General features: G+C 44.9%; 2 protein-coding genes across 6 annotated transcripts in view; both read left to right on the plus strand.

The window, feature by feature from the left end:
* The window catches only part of LOC111848464 (E3 ubiquitin-protein ligase TRIM35-like), a 172,592-nt gene that overhangs the window by 123,512 nt on the left and 34,054 nt on the right, over positions 1-15,026 (plus strand). The gene's annotated exons all lie outside the window — the stretch shown is intronic.
* Positions 529-11,137, plus strand: LOC140581374 (E3 ubiquitin-protein ligase TRIM35-like). The gene is made up of 6 exons (XM_072703981.1): positions 529-936; positions 8,321-8,416; positions 8,496-8,726; positions 9,005-9,027; positions 10,088-10,206; positions 11,106-11,137. The coding sequence occupies exons 1-6, from the start codon at positions 529-531 to the stop codon at positions 11,135-11,137; spliced, it is 909 nt and encodes a 302-aa protein (XP_072560082.1).

The following is a 15,026-nucleotide window of genomic DNA, read 5'->3' on the forward strand; positions in this document are numbered from 1 at the left end:
GAAAGAAAGCCTCAAATTTTCTCTGCTGTTATAACTGCTAGAGGAGGATTCTGCGATGAATCAAAGATATGACACTTTCTTGTTAGTAAAGGTACTCAAATGGTGAACATACTGTAAATGTATTGGTTAGCAGGGAATCGTGAGTGTGTGAGTAACTAGCAGAACTGAGTAATTCCACCTGCTGCTTTTCCTGCCTACATTCCTGCCAGTAGAGGCGCCATTTTCACCTGCTACAGGTCACCAAATGATTCAGCACTTTTTATTAACACATTGATTTATTGACCTATGGGAGAAATTATGAGAATTACTAGCAGAACTGGGCAATTCCTTTGCAACTTAAATGGTCAAACTTAAAAAGTGACATTCAAGAGTCTTTAACTTATCAAAATGGCTTCTTTTGAATATACTGAAAAAATAGTTGTTAAACTATCCAAAAGGTGTGTCTTATCAATTAAGTGAAAGTAAAACTGTAGAAAGCACTCTTGCGGAAGACTTTATGAGTGTAGACGCACCGACAGAGTCTGTAACATGGCTTCTAAGACTTCATCTCTGGACGAGGAGCTCTGCTGTGCTGTTTGCTCAGACTTCTTCAAGGATCCTGTTGTCCTGAAGTGCAGCCACAGCTTCTGTAGAGTCTGTCTGCAGAAGTGCTGGGAACAGAAGAGCTCTCAGGAGTGTCCATTATGCAGGAGGAAGTCCTCTGTGACAGATCCTCCTGTTAATCTAACCTTAAGGAACATTGTGGAGTCATATTTACAGCAAAGGAGGGTTAGAAATGTGTCAGAGAAGAGTGAATCTCGCTGCAGTCTCCATGGAAAGAAACTTCTATTCTTCTGTGAGAATGACCAGGAGCTTATCTGTGTTGTTTGTCAGACTTCAAAAAAACACAGAAACCACCAGCTCTGTCCACTGGAAGAAGCTGTAGAGGATAAGAAGGTAATCTCTTCTGTATTCATTTTTCCCAGTGGATGTTATATTAATTTGATCTTCCATGAACCCCCTTGTAGCTGTGAGCTGCTGCCTAACTCACCATGAAATGTTAGCATGTGTATGTCAGGGTGAGTGCCCTGTCTGCCCTTTGTGTTTCCTCCCCCTTTGGCCAGCAGGTGTCTCTGGCCATCCTGTCCTCCTCCCTGTCACTTGTCCTTCAGTCCCTACAGTGTTTCCTTTGCTCCCTGGGCTGCTGCATAGCTCAGCGGGCTGAGTGAGTGGCTCAGAGACCAAGTACCTGCTGGGTGTTCAAACTTTGTTGGTTTCCAGCTTTACCTGTTTGTTTAATTATTGGATTTTCTGTCTTTGTTGTCCTGCCCGTTGTTTGCCCTCCTTGTGTTCTGCTCTGGCTTTGTTTTGCATCTTTTTATTCTGTGATTAGCTTTGCTTTATAACCCTACACTGTAAACACTTCAACAGTAAACAACTGGCAGCAGGGTTGCCATTATGTTACTGAAAAATGTACAGTTTTGTACCATAGATGAAAAATACAGCATGAACCTGTGTCCTGAATACTTTCACAGTATTTTACTATAAACTGAAAAATACATTATATAGCTGTTATTTTCTTTTACTGTATATTACAGTTGACTGGTTTGTTTTTAATGCAAATTTTAGTTTATATTTTTTACATACATTTGTATACATATAGTTTTTTTTTTTTTACCCCAAATTAATACTGACATAGCAGGTTATACAGATAAAAATAGTCATACTAGATATGATTAAAGGCACTTTACTTAAGAAAAAGGCAATAATCAACCTTACTGGTTGCCCCAAAATCTCTGTCCGAAGTTAAATGATTGATTTTTCAATCATCTAATTACATTGTGATAGAAAAAAAAATCCACAGCATTTAATTGCACTTTAACATCAATCTTAAAATAATGTTGGAAACAACATCTGGTCCAAATATGAACTGAATGTTCAGGCTCTAATAAGACACAGGGTTAAATGCTGAAGTCCAAGTACTGATTTCTGGCCCATTAGAACCAGTTCCTCAATCCAGCCTTGGTAGATCTCTGACCGCGTGAGAGAGATAACATCCATTGCAACGTCCATTGTAACTCATACATAAAACTAGCATGTCTTCCCCTCCTTTCCTCATCATAATGTGATTATAAACATAAGAATCCGAAGAAAAAATATCCCAAGACCTGAACTAACCCCTCAGCCAGACAAATCATCCCAGCCTGTACATTCAAACTGTTGTACAGTATATTTAGTTTCTGAAACAGACCACAAATAACAGAAAGAATACACAGTGTTAGTAACAAATGTGTCATGAGTAAAAGAATGATTGAGACAATAAAAAATAATGTTAGAGAGAATGGAAGAGGGGTTCACACTTTCCACTCAGGGAGAGCAGGAGAAGGAGGGTGAGACTGAGAGGAAGAGAAAGTTAGAGGAGTGAGACAATAATACGTGTGTCACGTTCGGGCTCGGGCGAGCAGGGAAATAGGCGATCGGAGCCAGGAAGTCAGGGAAACTGGGTTTAATTGCACGAACAGACTGACAGGTACGGACATCGACGGACAATACAATGACAAGTCTGGGGAAGACTGACTCAGACGAGGACTAAATACAAAAGACAAGCTAGACTTAATAGGACACAGGCGATCACAATCAGGGCTGAACACGAGGTAATGAGGGGGGCGTGGCACACATCGGGATCGTACGGAGCAGGGTGTGACAACGTGAGCAATGGCACTGAATATGCTCACCAATATAACACAAAGTCCATGACACTGTATCTTAAGATATGGTGTAAAAATCAAGTTGTGTAACTCAGATTAACAGCACAATAAAGGGTAGCAAATGCATAGGAGTGGAATAGCATGTCATCAAAAAAGATAAAAAAAAATACAGGTTTTACAAGTATCATACCTTTGGGTAATTTTTAATATGCATCTCCTGGAATTGGAGATTAAAGTTGTAGAATGCGGAAAAGAATGCCGCAAGCCCTGTTAAGCTAGATTCCCCCCACATATGACGTGGCCCTCAAGACTGACCATCCAGCACTGAAAATTGGTTCCATTCTGTTTCACCTGTACGTTGCCTGGGAGAGGACATGAGAGAAAAAAAAAGAAAGATAAACAAATGTGAGATCACACAAGGTTTTAGCGAGATCGGATATGGCAAATGTTTATCTGTTTTTTTCCTCCCATGTCCCCTCCTGGGTTCCGTACACCTAAAACTTAAAATATAAAAAATGTATGGGCTTCTACTCTATGTTTAAAATCAAGTGTGCCGAGTGGTGAAAAATATTTTGCCTTGTGTAGTACCGGTTGAGAAACCTTTTTTTACCCATTATGAATATTCTGTCCACCTCTTTCTATAATACCCTGAATCAATATTTCTATAACAGGTACTGTCTCTCATGTCAACTGCCCCAGTAACAGCACTAAAAGTCACCATGGTACAATCGAAGATGTTTCCGAGTGTTTCTGTTATAGCTTTCTGTCTGTCTAAGTTGAAGTAGGGTGACCAGATAATCCCTGTCATTCAGGACACTTTGAGCTCAGACAGGGATTTCTAAGCTACCATTTTAATTAAAATGACCTGGATTTCACTTAAGCTTTTCACGTGCTATGTGCGGCTTTTTTCAGAGAACCGTTGCATCCCTAGTCCACACATTAACTTAGACATGTATAAGTTAAAAATGAGCTCCTTGTGGAAATTCTAGCAAGCTGCTGAATCCTTCTATCATAACATGTACATATTCAGTAATGCGAACAAACATCACTGATAGACTTCGAAATGCTTTAAGAATTAATCACAGACTTGCACAAATTAAAATGAGCTCATTATGCTGTCTCATTTAAAGACAGTCCATCCATCCATCATCTTCCGCTTGTCCGGGGTTCGGGTCGCGGGGGTAGCAGCTTCAGTAGAGGCACCCAGGCCTCCCTCTCCCCAGCTAACCCCACCAGCTCCTCGGGGGGGACACCGAGGCGTTCCCAGGCCAGCCGAGAGATATAATCCCTCCAGCGAGTCCTGGGTCTGCCCCGGGGCCTCCTCCCTGTAGGACATGCACGGAAAACCTCCCTGGGTACCCGCCCAGGAGGCATCCGCACCAGATGTCCAAACCACCTCAACTGGCTCCTTTCGACGTGAAGAAGCAGCGGTTCTACTCCGAGGCCCTCCCGGATATCCGAACTTCTCACCCTATCCCTAAGGGAGAGCCCAGACACCCTGCGGAGAAACCTCATTTCGGCCGCTTGTATTCGCGATCTCGTTCTTTCGGTCATTACCCAAAGCTCATGACCATAGGTGAGGGTAGGGACAAAGATGGACCAATAGATCGAGAGTTTGGCTTTTTGGCTCAGTTCTTTCTTAGCCACGACGGACCGGTTAAGCGCCTGCAGAACTGCAGACGCCGCTCCGATCCGTCTATCCAACTCCCGATCCCGCCTACCCTCACTCGTGAACAAGACCCCGAGATACTTAAACTCCTCCACTTGAGGCAGTACGTCTTCCCCAACCCGAAGAGGGCAAACCACCCGTTTCCGGCTGAGAACCATGGTCTCGGACTTGGAGGTGCTAATCCTCATCCCAGCCGCTTCGCACTCGGCTGCGAACCGCCCCAGTGCCTGCTGGAGATCCCCAGCAGATGAAGCCAACAGGACGACATCGTCTGCAAAAAGCAGCGAGGCAATCCTGAGGTCACCAAACTGGACACCCTCAACGCCTTGGCTGCGCCTAGAAATCCTGTCCATAAATATGATAAACAGGACCGATGATAAAGGGCAGCCCTGGCGGAGCCCAACACGCACCTGGAACACGTCCGACTTATTGCCGGCAATGCGGACCAAGCTTCTGCTCCGTTCGTACAGGGACCGGATCGCCCACAACAGTGGACCCCGGACCCCATACTCTCGAAGCACCCCCCACAGAGCACCTCGGGGAACCCGGTCGTAAGCCTTTTCCAAATCTACAAAACACATGTAGACTGGATAGGCAAACTCCCAGGCCCCCTCCAGTACCCCTGCAAGGGTATAAAGCTGGTCCAGTGTTCCACGACCAGGACGAAAACCGCATTGTTCCTCCTGAATCCGAGATTCGACTATCGATCTCACCCTCCTCTCCAGTACCCTGGAATAGACCTTCCCAGGGAGGCTGAGAAGTGTGATCCCCCTGTAGTTGGAACACACCCTCCGGTCCCCTTTCTTAAATAAGGGGACCACCACCCCAGTCTGCCAATCCAGCGGCACTGTCCCTGACCTCCACGCACTGTTGAGAAGGCGTGTCAGCCACGACAGCCCCACAACATCTAGAGCCTTCAGGTACTCCGGGCGGATCTCGTCCACCCCCGGGGCCCGGCCACCACGGAGTTGTTTAACCGCCGCGGCCACCTCAGCCTCAGTGATGGGCAAGCCCCCCCCAGCACCCTCGGGCTCTACGCCCTCAGATGTCTCAAAGGCCGTGTGCGTAGATGTATCTGAGGCAGGGTTGAGGAGGTCCTCAAAGTATTCCTTCCACCTCCGGATGATGTCCCCAGGTGAGGTCAACAGCCCCCCCCCCCACTATAAATAGTAGGAACCAGGAGCTGCTTCCCCCTCCTGATACTCCGTATGGTTTGCCAGAACCTTTTTGAGGCCGACCGAAAGTCACTTTCCATGGCCTCACCGAACTCCTCCCATGCCCGGGTTTTTGCTTCTGCGAACGCCCGAGCTGCGTTCCGCCTGGCCCGCCGGTACCCGTCAGCTGCGTCCGGAGACCCCCGGGCTAATAATTCCCGGTAAGCCTCCTTCTTCAGCTTCACGGCCCCCCTCACCTCTGGTGTCCACCATCGGGTACGGGGGTTACCGCCACGACAGGCACCGACCACCCTGCAGCCACAGCTCCGTACGGCCGCTTCCACAATGGAGGTCCGGAACAGTGTCCATTCGGACTCAATGTCCCCTACCTCCCCCGGCATGCAGTCGGAATTCTGCCGGAGGCACGAGTTAAAGCTCCAGCGAACAGGAGCCTCTGCCAGACGTTCCCAGCAGACCCTCACTATACGCTTCGGTCTACCAGGTCTGACCGGCTTCCTCCCCCGACACCTGAGCCAACTCATCACCAGGTGGTGATCAGTTGACAGCTCTGCCCCTCTCTTTACCCGAGTGTCCAAGACGGAGGGCCGCAGATCAGTTGATACGATTATAAAATCGATCATCGACCTGTAGCCCCGGGCATGTTCGTACCATGTCCACTTATGGACACCCTTATGCTCAAACATGGTGTTCGTTATGGACAAACCATGCATTGCACAGAAGTCCAATAACAGAACACCACTCGGATTCAGATCAGGGAGGCCGTTCCTCCCAATCACCCCCTTCCAGGTCACACTGTCATTGCCCACGTGAGCGTTGAAGTCCCCCAGCAAAACGATGGGATCCCCCCGCGGCACGCCAAATAGCATACCGCTAAGGGAATCCAAGAAGGCCGGGTACTCCGAACTGACATTCGGCGCATAAGCGCAGATGACAGTCAGAGACCTATCCCCTGCCTGGTGCCCTGTACTTCCTGGGTGTCCCCTGCCTGGTGCCCTGTACTTCCTGGGTGTCCCCTGCCTGGTGCCCGGTACGCTGTACTGCCTGGGCTCAGTTCCAGGTTCACAGAACAGAACAGTAATCTATGAAACTCCTGCTAGCTACTGGATCTATCACATATAACATGCACACATGTTAAATAATAAAAACAAACTGGAAACATCACAGATAAAATTTTAAATGATTTGTGGATTAAATAATTGCTACCTACCAAATAATTAGTTAAATGGTCGGGGATGGTCAAAGAAAACCCCTCCAGCTTCTGTGCTGCAGTTAACCTTTGCTCTCAAGAAATTAAATGAAAGAAATTATATGATACTGTTACTAAGATACTTTGGACGGTTGATTATCAAAATAGTGCTAAAATGTAGGATTTCACTGTAGTTCTATTAAAAAACAGTCAATGGAGTGTAGTTTATTTTTTATTAACAGTAAAGTGCTCTATTTAAAAATAACAGGCTAATACTGTTGAAATCCCACCGAAAGTTAACTGCATTTACAGTGTAGTGTCAGATAGTGTTTCTGTGTTCATCTGTATTAATGAAGTGTTTCTGTTTCGACCTGATGTTCGTTATAAGAAGGCTTTGGGAAACTCACCCCTGTTCTCTATTCAGTCATTATGTGTCCTGCTCCCTACTTGTATTATTCTAAGGTGTCTAAAGTTAGTTTGTGTATTCCTTGTTTGCCTTTTGATCCCTCATTGTCCTTTTTATTTTATGCCTTACTCAGGCTATTCAGTTTGTTTAATAAACCCCTTTGTCTTGGACCCCTAAGGGGATTGTCACCTCTTTCCCATCTGTGCCATGCCCTGCTATGTTTAGCAGCAATGTGGGTAATACTTCCATTGTCACTGACATTTAACAGGTGCAAGCATTCTCACTGCTCCATAAGAGCTGCTATTCAGGCCAGCCTCTGGGATGACATCTGGGTAGATAAGTTCCCCTGGGTCCCATTGGGCCTGCGGACCTCTCTCAAGCAGGACCTGCTGTCTGCTTTTGGCCAAGTTAGTTTACAGGCGGACCCCGCACGTGCCTGGGAACTTTCTACGTAATGCCATGGCTCCCTGGTCTGCCAGTTGTCAGTGTTCTCTTCTGCGGGACTTGGCTGGTGTGTTCAGCCCGGTGCTTGCGATTCAGTATGAGGTTCCCAGACTCATGTCCTGCCGGGTTTGGCAGAGGTGCAGCATGTCTTTGTTCCCCATGACACCCATCTGGACCTGCGCCGACCACCTTACAAAGGGCCTTCCTGAATGTTGCAATCTAGGAACAAGTTTTTCACATTGCAGATTGACAGCAAGTTGGACCTTGTTTCAGCACGAATGGCGGACCACTCCTGTGGATATTAGGCACCTGATTAATCTTTCTATCTATTCATCCATCCACGCATGTTATCCATTATATGTGCCTTGTGATGGACTAACATCCTTTCCTCAGTGTCCCCTGCCCGGTGCCCTGTACTTCCTGGGTGTCCCCTGCCTGGTGCCCTGTACTTCCTGGGTGTCCCCTGCCTGGTGCCCGGTACTTCCTGGGTGTCCCCTGCCTGGTGCCCTGTACTTCCTGGGTGTCCCCTGCCTGGTGCCCTGTACTTCCTGGGTGTCCCCTGCCTGGTGCCCGGTACGCTGTACTGCCTGGGCTCAGTTCCAGGTTCACAGAACAGAACAGTTATGGAAGCTGGATGACTGGAATTTTGTAATTTTGTTTTTATTCATAAGAATTATTTAAAAGAAGCAAGCTGCATGTTACATGTAAATCATATGTTGACTGTATCTCCTATTATCCCTCTGTAAATCTCAGGAGGATCTCAGAGTTTCATTGATTCCATTAACGGAAAAGCTGGAGAAGTTTACAAAAGTTAAAGAAGAGTTTGAGGAAACATCCAAACACATCAAGGTATGGAGATTTATTCTGAGGAAGTAAAACCTCACTGTACAGATTAACTTCAGACTTACACGGCATTTCTCACTTTCAGAGTCAGTCCCAGCAGACTGAGAAGAAGATAAAGGAGGAATTTGAGGAACTTCATCAGTTCCTGAGAGAGGAAGAGGAGGCCAGATTGACTGTACTGAGAGTGGAAGAGAAGGAGAAGAGCGAGAGGATGAAGGAGAAGATAGACAACATCTCCAAACATGTCTCCACCCTGTCAGAGAAGATCAGAGACATTGAGAAGGCCATGGGTGCTGAGGACGTCTCCTTCCTGAAGGTAGGAGCTTGATTTTTCTGCATTTATCTGTGTGTTTGCTGACTGGGACAAACAATCCTGCTGTATGTTTGAAGCAGATATAGGACGTTAAAATATCTATCAGGAATTGCATTTTTTTATGCATCAGTACATACAACTACACCCTGGACGCATAACCTGTATAAATATACCACCTCAGAGAAGAAATATTCTCCAACATGGTCTGTGTGTGATAGCTTGACTTTAAAAATGATTATATTTTGCATATAATGCTTCCATTTTGTTTTCTTGTTTTTCAGATAATCAAGGACACCAAAGAAAAGTATGTAGTAATAATTATTATACATTTTCAATTACTACTCATAGTACTTAAAGGTTGTAACCACCTGGAAATGGTCCCAGGCCTCTTGAAGAATAAACTGGAACAGAATTAGCTGCATATCAAAATCCACGGATGCTCAGATCCTTTACATAAAATAGCATATTACTTATGCATATTGTTCTGTGAACTTTAAATCATCTCTAGATTACCTGCAATACCTAATACAACACAAATAACAAGGGAAATACAGCATCCAGATTAATGACTTGATAATGTAAAATAATATCAGTTTTTCTGCTTTCACGCTAAAGACTTAGAATCAAATACCAAATTATAACCAGTGTCCTTCATTATCAGCACAGCAGACCAGTGCGAGTAAACAAGGAGAGCATCTCTGGCGTTCAGCCTCAACACGGCAAACCTGAACACTAGGGGCAGAAAACAGAAATTAAGCTACGTTACTTGTCAGCCGCCCCGCATCTGACTGAAAATTCTGATAGCATCTCCAGATTCCACTCGCAACATAGTGCTCAATATACAGCAAATTCAAGTTTTGCTTTTTGGAACGTTCTGGAATTTGTTTTTGAATATGTTCAATCTGCGGTTGGTTATATCCACAGATATGGAACTCACAGATACAGAGGGCCGACTGTATCTCCATGAGCATTTACTTAATCGAATTAGCATGACTTATGCGTTGACTGAAGTTCCTATTCTGAGCTAGGACAGGATTTGTAAACTAGCATCTCAACTAAAAGTGCCTGGATTTCATTTAAATTAAGCAGTGTTCTTGCAATGTGCTGATTGGTCACTCTCCTTGTGCACGGGTAACCAAGGCAAGTTTAAAACTGGTGGATGAAGCTTTTTGAAGATAACATGGTAGTTTCAAAACCCTGTCCTAGCTCAGTGTCCTCCCTGACATGGATTATCTGGTCACCCTAATGTTTATTAATACTTCACTGATCAATTCACATTCACTCCTGTAGACTGACCATGCTGGTGTCTGACTCACTTCAGACCCCACAGCAGCACTGACTCCTGACTGTCACTGTCTTTGCAGAGCCCAGTGCTCACTGCAGGACCCAGAGCTGGCTTCAGGGGCACTGATAGATGTGGCCAAACACCTGGACTCTCTGAAGATCGGTGTCTGTGAGAAGATGCTAGAGACTGTGAAATACAGTGAGTACTGGGGGAAATGGCTGTATAAAGCAGAGAGCAGTATCTGAGGGGGTTATACTGTCACTCACTGAGTGCTCAGCCTAGCAGCACTGGTACAGTGAGTACTGGGGGAAATGGCTGTATAAAGCAGAGAGCCGTACCTGAGTGGGTTATACTGTCACTCACTGAGAGCTCAGCCTAGCAGCACTGGTACAGTGAGTACTGGGGGAAATGGCTGTATAAAGCAGAGAGCCGTACCTGAGTGGGTTATACTGTCACTCACTGAGAGCTCAGCCTAGCAGCACTGGTACAGTGAGTACTGGGGGAAATGGCTGTATAAAGCAGAGAGCCGTACCTGAGTGGGTTATACTGTCACTCACTGGGAGCTCTGCCTAGCAGCACTGGTACCTTAGTCGGCTCCCTGACAGCTGTATGCCTGTGATCTGTGATCATTCTCAAATATGTCGCTTTGGATGAAAGAATCTGCTAAATAAATAAATGTAAACATTCTGTACAGGAGAGTGGAGGGACGGGGTGTATATAGAAAACCTACGATCAGTCTTTGTTTTCTCTAGTTTTAATTGTTTGGTAATGTATTGGTATTCTTCTTAAAATAGACAGAAATACAGTTTCCAAAGGTTTTACCTAATTATTTCCAGTTGTCACACAAACATTTACTGGATTACATTAAACAAAACATTCAACCTTAACTGACACTTTAAAGCAAAACAGCCTGTTATACACAGTTATACATAGTTATCATAGTTTCCATTTAATCTCTTAATTGATAATACTACTTCACTGGAAAATGTTATTATTATATTGCGGATGATTTTTACTGCATTGAGACAGATTATTAACTGCAGCATCCTCTTTAACCCACAGCTGCTGTGACGTTCAGTTTCCCTATGTTGTCCCAGAATTTCCTGTCCAGTCATACGTATCATTTTGAAGAAAGTGACAGCGAAGGGGAAAAATCCTCTGACGACCCTACAAACCTTTACAGACGCAAGTGACTTCATTTTTTACAAGTTTAATGATAAAGCTGTATAAAGCAGAGAGCAGAATCTGAGTGAGTTATACTGTCACTCACTGGGTGCTCAGCCTAGCAGCACTGGTACAGTGAGTACTGGGGGAAATGGCTGTATAAAGCAGAGAGCAGAATCTGAGTGAGTTATACTGTCACTCACTGGGTGCTCAGCCTAGCAGCACTGGTACAGTGAGTACTGGGGGAAATGGCTGTATAAAGCAGAGAGCAGTATCTGAGTGGGTTACACTGTCACTCACTGGGAGCTCAGCCTAGCAGCACTGGTACAGTGAGTACTGGGGCAAATGGCTGTATAAAGCAGAGAGCAGTATTTGAGTGGGTTACTCTGTCAGTCACTGGGAGCTCAGCCTAGCAGCACTGGTACAGTGAGTACTGGGGGAAATGGCTGTATAAAGCAGAGAGCAGAATCTGAGTGGGTTACACTGTCACTCACTGGGAGCTCAGCCTAGCAGCACTGGTACCTTAATCGGCTCCCTGACAGCTGTATGCCTGTGATCTGTGATCATTCTCAAATATGTCGCTTTGGATGAAAGAATCTGCTAAATAAATAAATGTAAACATTCTGTACAGGAGAGTGGAGGGACGGGGTGTAAATAGAAAACCAATAATCAGTCTTTGTTTTCTCTAGTTTTTAATTGTTTGGTAATGTATTGATATTCTTCTTAAAATAGACAGAAATACAGTTTCCAAAGGTTTTACGTAATTATTTCCAGTTGTCACACAAACATGTACTGGATTACATTAGACAAAACATTCAACCTTAACTGACACTTTAAAGCAAAAAAGCCTGTTATACACTGTTATACATAGTTATCATAGTTTCCATTTAATCTCTTAATTGATAATACTACTTCACTGGAAAATGTTATTGTTAAGTTGCTGATGGTTTTTACTGCATTGAGACAGATTATTAACTGCAGCTTCCTCTTTAACCCACAGCTCTTGTGAATTTCAGTTTCCCTAAGTTGTCCCAGCGTTTCCTGTCCAGTCATACGTATAATTTTGAAGAAAGTGACAGCGAAGAGGAAAAATCCTCTGACGACCCTACAAACCTTTACAGACGCAAGTGACTTCATTTATTACAAGTTTAATGATAAAGCTGTATAAAGCAGAGAGCAGAATCTCAGTGGGTTATACTGTCACTCACTGGGTGCTCAGCCTAGGAGCACTGGTACAGTGAATACTGGGGGAAATGGCTGTATAAAGCAGAGAGCAGTATCTGAGTGGATTATACTGTCACTCACTGGGAGCTCAGCCTAGCAGCACTGGTACAGTGAGTACTGGGGGAAATGGCTGTATAAAGCAGAGAGCCGTACCTGAGTGGGTTATACTGTCACTCACTGGGAGCTCAGCCTAGTAGCACTGGTACAGTGAGTACTGGGGGGATAGGCTGTAAAAAGCAGAGAGCAGAATCTGAGTGGGTTACACTGTCACTCACTGGGAGCTCAGCCTAGCAGTACTGGTACAGTGAGTACTGGGGGAAATGGCTGTATAAAGCAGAGAGCAGTATCTGAGTGGGTTATACTGTCACTCACTGGGAGCTCAGCCTAGCAGCACTGGTACAGTGAGTACCTGGGAAAATGGCTGTATAAAGCAGAGAGCAGTATCTGAGTGTGTTATACTGTCACTCACTGGGAGCTCAACCTAGTAGCACTGGTACAGTGAGTACTGGGGGGATAGGCTGTACAAAGCAGAGAGCAGAATCTGAGTGGGTTATACTGTCAGTCACTGGGAGCTCAGCCTAGCAGCACTGGTACAGTGAGTATTGGGAGAAATGGCTGTATAAAGCAGAGAGCAGTATCTAAATGGGTTATACTGTCACTCACTGGGAGCTCAGCCTAGCAGCACTGGTACAGTGAGTACTGGGGGAAATGGCTGTATAAAGCAGAGAGCAATATCTGAGTGGGTTACACTGTCACTCACTGGGAGCTCAGCCTAGCAGTACTGGTACAGTGAGTACTGGGGGAAATGGCTGTATAAAGCAGAGAGCAATATCTGAGTGGGTTACACTGTCACTCACTGGGAGCTCAGCCTAGCAGTACTGATACAGTGAGTACTGGGGGAAATGGCTGTATAAAGCAGAGAGCAGTATCTGAGTGGGTTACACTGTCTCTTTTAAATTGTTTGTTAATGTATTCATATTCTTCTTCAAATAGTTTACATTAGACCAGATATTTAACCTTAACTAACCCTTTACTGTAAAGTAGCCTATTATTATAACCTTTTCTGTTCTACAATACACTTCCCCAGTTCCCCTATAATCACTTTAATGGTCGTGTTACCTCACTGTAAAATATTAATGTTATAATGCTGATTTTTGATTGATTGAGACAGATTTTTAAGTGCTGCATCCGCTTCAACCCACAGCTACTGTGACTCAGGAACCAAACACTGAAAAGGCCAACCTGCCTGAGTCTGATAACATCAAGCCGGAGATTGTCACTACATTCTACGGTCCCCGTCGTGGGCATTATGGGGGAAAAGGGGACAACAAAAGGGAAGAATGCAGCCCAGAAATGGATATAGATAGGAGAAGCGCCTATATTAGATTACAAAAGCGTAAAACACCTTGGGAGCTCTATCAGAAGTTCTAAAATGCTTCTTAGAATATGCTAAAAAAAATGGTGACAAATGGGTTGAATTAGGACAGAGGTGCTCTTGAGCGCAGAGTGAACCCATCTATCTGCAGCGCTTTGTACCTCAGAGAGTTAGGATGCTGTCCTCACGATCAGAAGTTTGTCGGGTTGAATCCCAGAGTCGGCAGAGTGATGTCACCGTCGACCCCCTGAGTGAGGCCTTAACCCCGATTGCTCCGGCGCCTGTCTGACCCCCCGCTCGAATGTATGATCTGGATAAAAGCATCTGCTCAGTAAATAAATGTAAATTTCTGTAAATCTACCTGAAGATTCCTCACTTTAAGATACGCATGTAAATTTCTACGGATTTTGATTTAGGGTTTCATGTGATCTACTGATGTCAAGTGATGTTTCAAAGTCTCTTATACTTAACCTAGTTTAATAAACCTTTAGCAACATGTTACTGTCCATGATGCTGTGGATGAGAAGTTCCAATAGGGCCGAGGAGCAGTGCATTGTGGGATTGTTGTCAGTGTCTGAGGCCTTAGGCAAGAAGAATGTGTAAGTGTGTCTGTCTTATACTAACCCTGAAATCAAGCTGAAACTGTCTGTTTATGAAGGGAATCCGAAGCTCCTTTACTGAAATAACAGGCCGTACTAAGTAGGCTGCTCAGTGCTGTAGAGCAGGATAACAGGAAAGCAGTCAGAAATATCAATAGGAGATAAACAGGCTTATGTTCTTAGGTGCTTCCTATATTTGCCTCTTTCGAGGATCATATGCTGTAATGAATGTGTGGTAATGAAATAGATTATTACCCCCATATATTTTATGAGATTTGGGTTGTTTGATTTACTTGATTGCATAGTATTGATCAATATGGGGACATGATGTAAGGGGTTAGCAAGGGTGGGGTGTAACCAATGGCAACTGCCTGACTGGCCATGGACTTTAAGGGATGCAGAGCTGCACGAGGTCATCACCTGTGAGGTCATCACACACTCTGCATGTGGACAAGAGCCCCTCTTGACCAATGGGGTAGCAGATTGCCTTTTAAGGGGAGTCGCAGAAATGTATAAAACCTGAGCATTTTCTTTGTTCGGGGGTTCACTTCTTTGGAACAGGAATACTCTCTTTCTTTGCTGTGAACTCCAGGGCACCCTGCCTTAATAAAGTCATTTTTATCTTGCTCAAGTCGTGTCAGACAAATTTACTTCAT

Source organism: Paramormyrops kingsleyae, chromosome 20, assembly GCF_048594095.1.
Source record: "Paramormyrops kingsleyae isolate MSU_618 chromosome 20, PKINGS_0.4, whole genome shotgun sequence".
Taxonomy (NCBI): Eukaryota; Metazoa; Chordata; class Actinopteri; order Osteoglossiformes; family Mormyridae; genus Paramormyrops; species Paramormyrops kingsleyae.

Coding starts and splice junctions, on each gene's coding strand:
- LOC140581374 (XM_072703981.1), top strand. CDS start 529: ATGGCTTCTAAGACTTCATCTCTGGACGAGGAGCTCTGCTGTGCTGTT. Junction 9,028..10,087: donor ATCAAGGACACCAAAGAAAA/GTATGTAGTAAT, acceptor CTGTCTTTGCAG/AGCCCAGTGCTCACTGCAGG. Junction 10,207..11,105: donor GCTAGAGACTGTGAAATACA/GTGAGTACTGGG, acceptor ATGTTGTCCCAG/AATTTCCTGTCCAGTCATAC.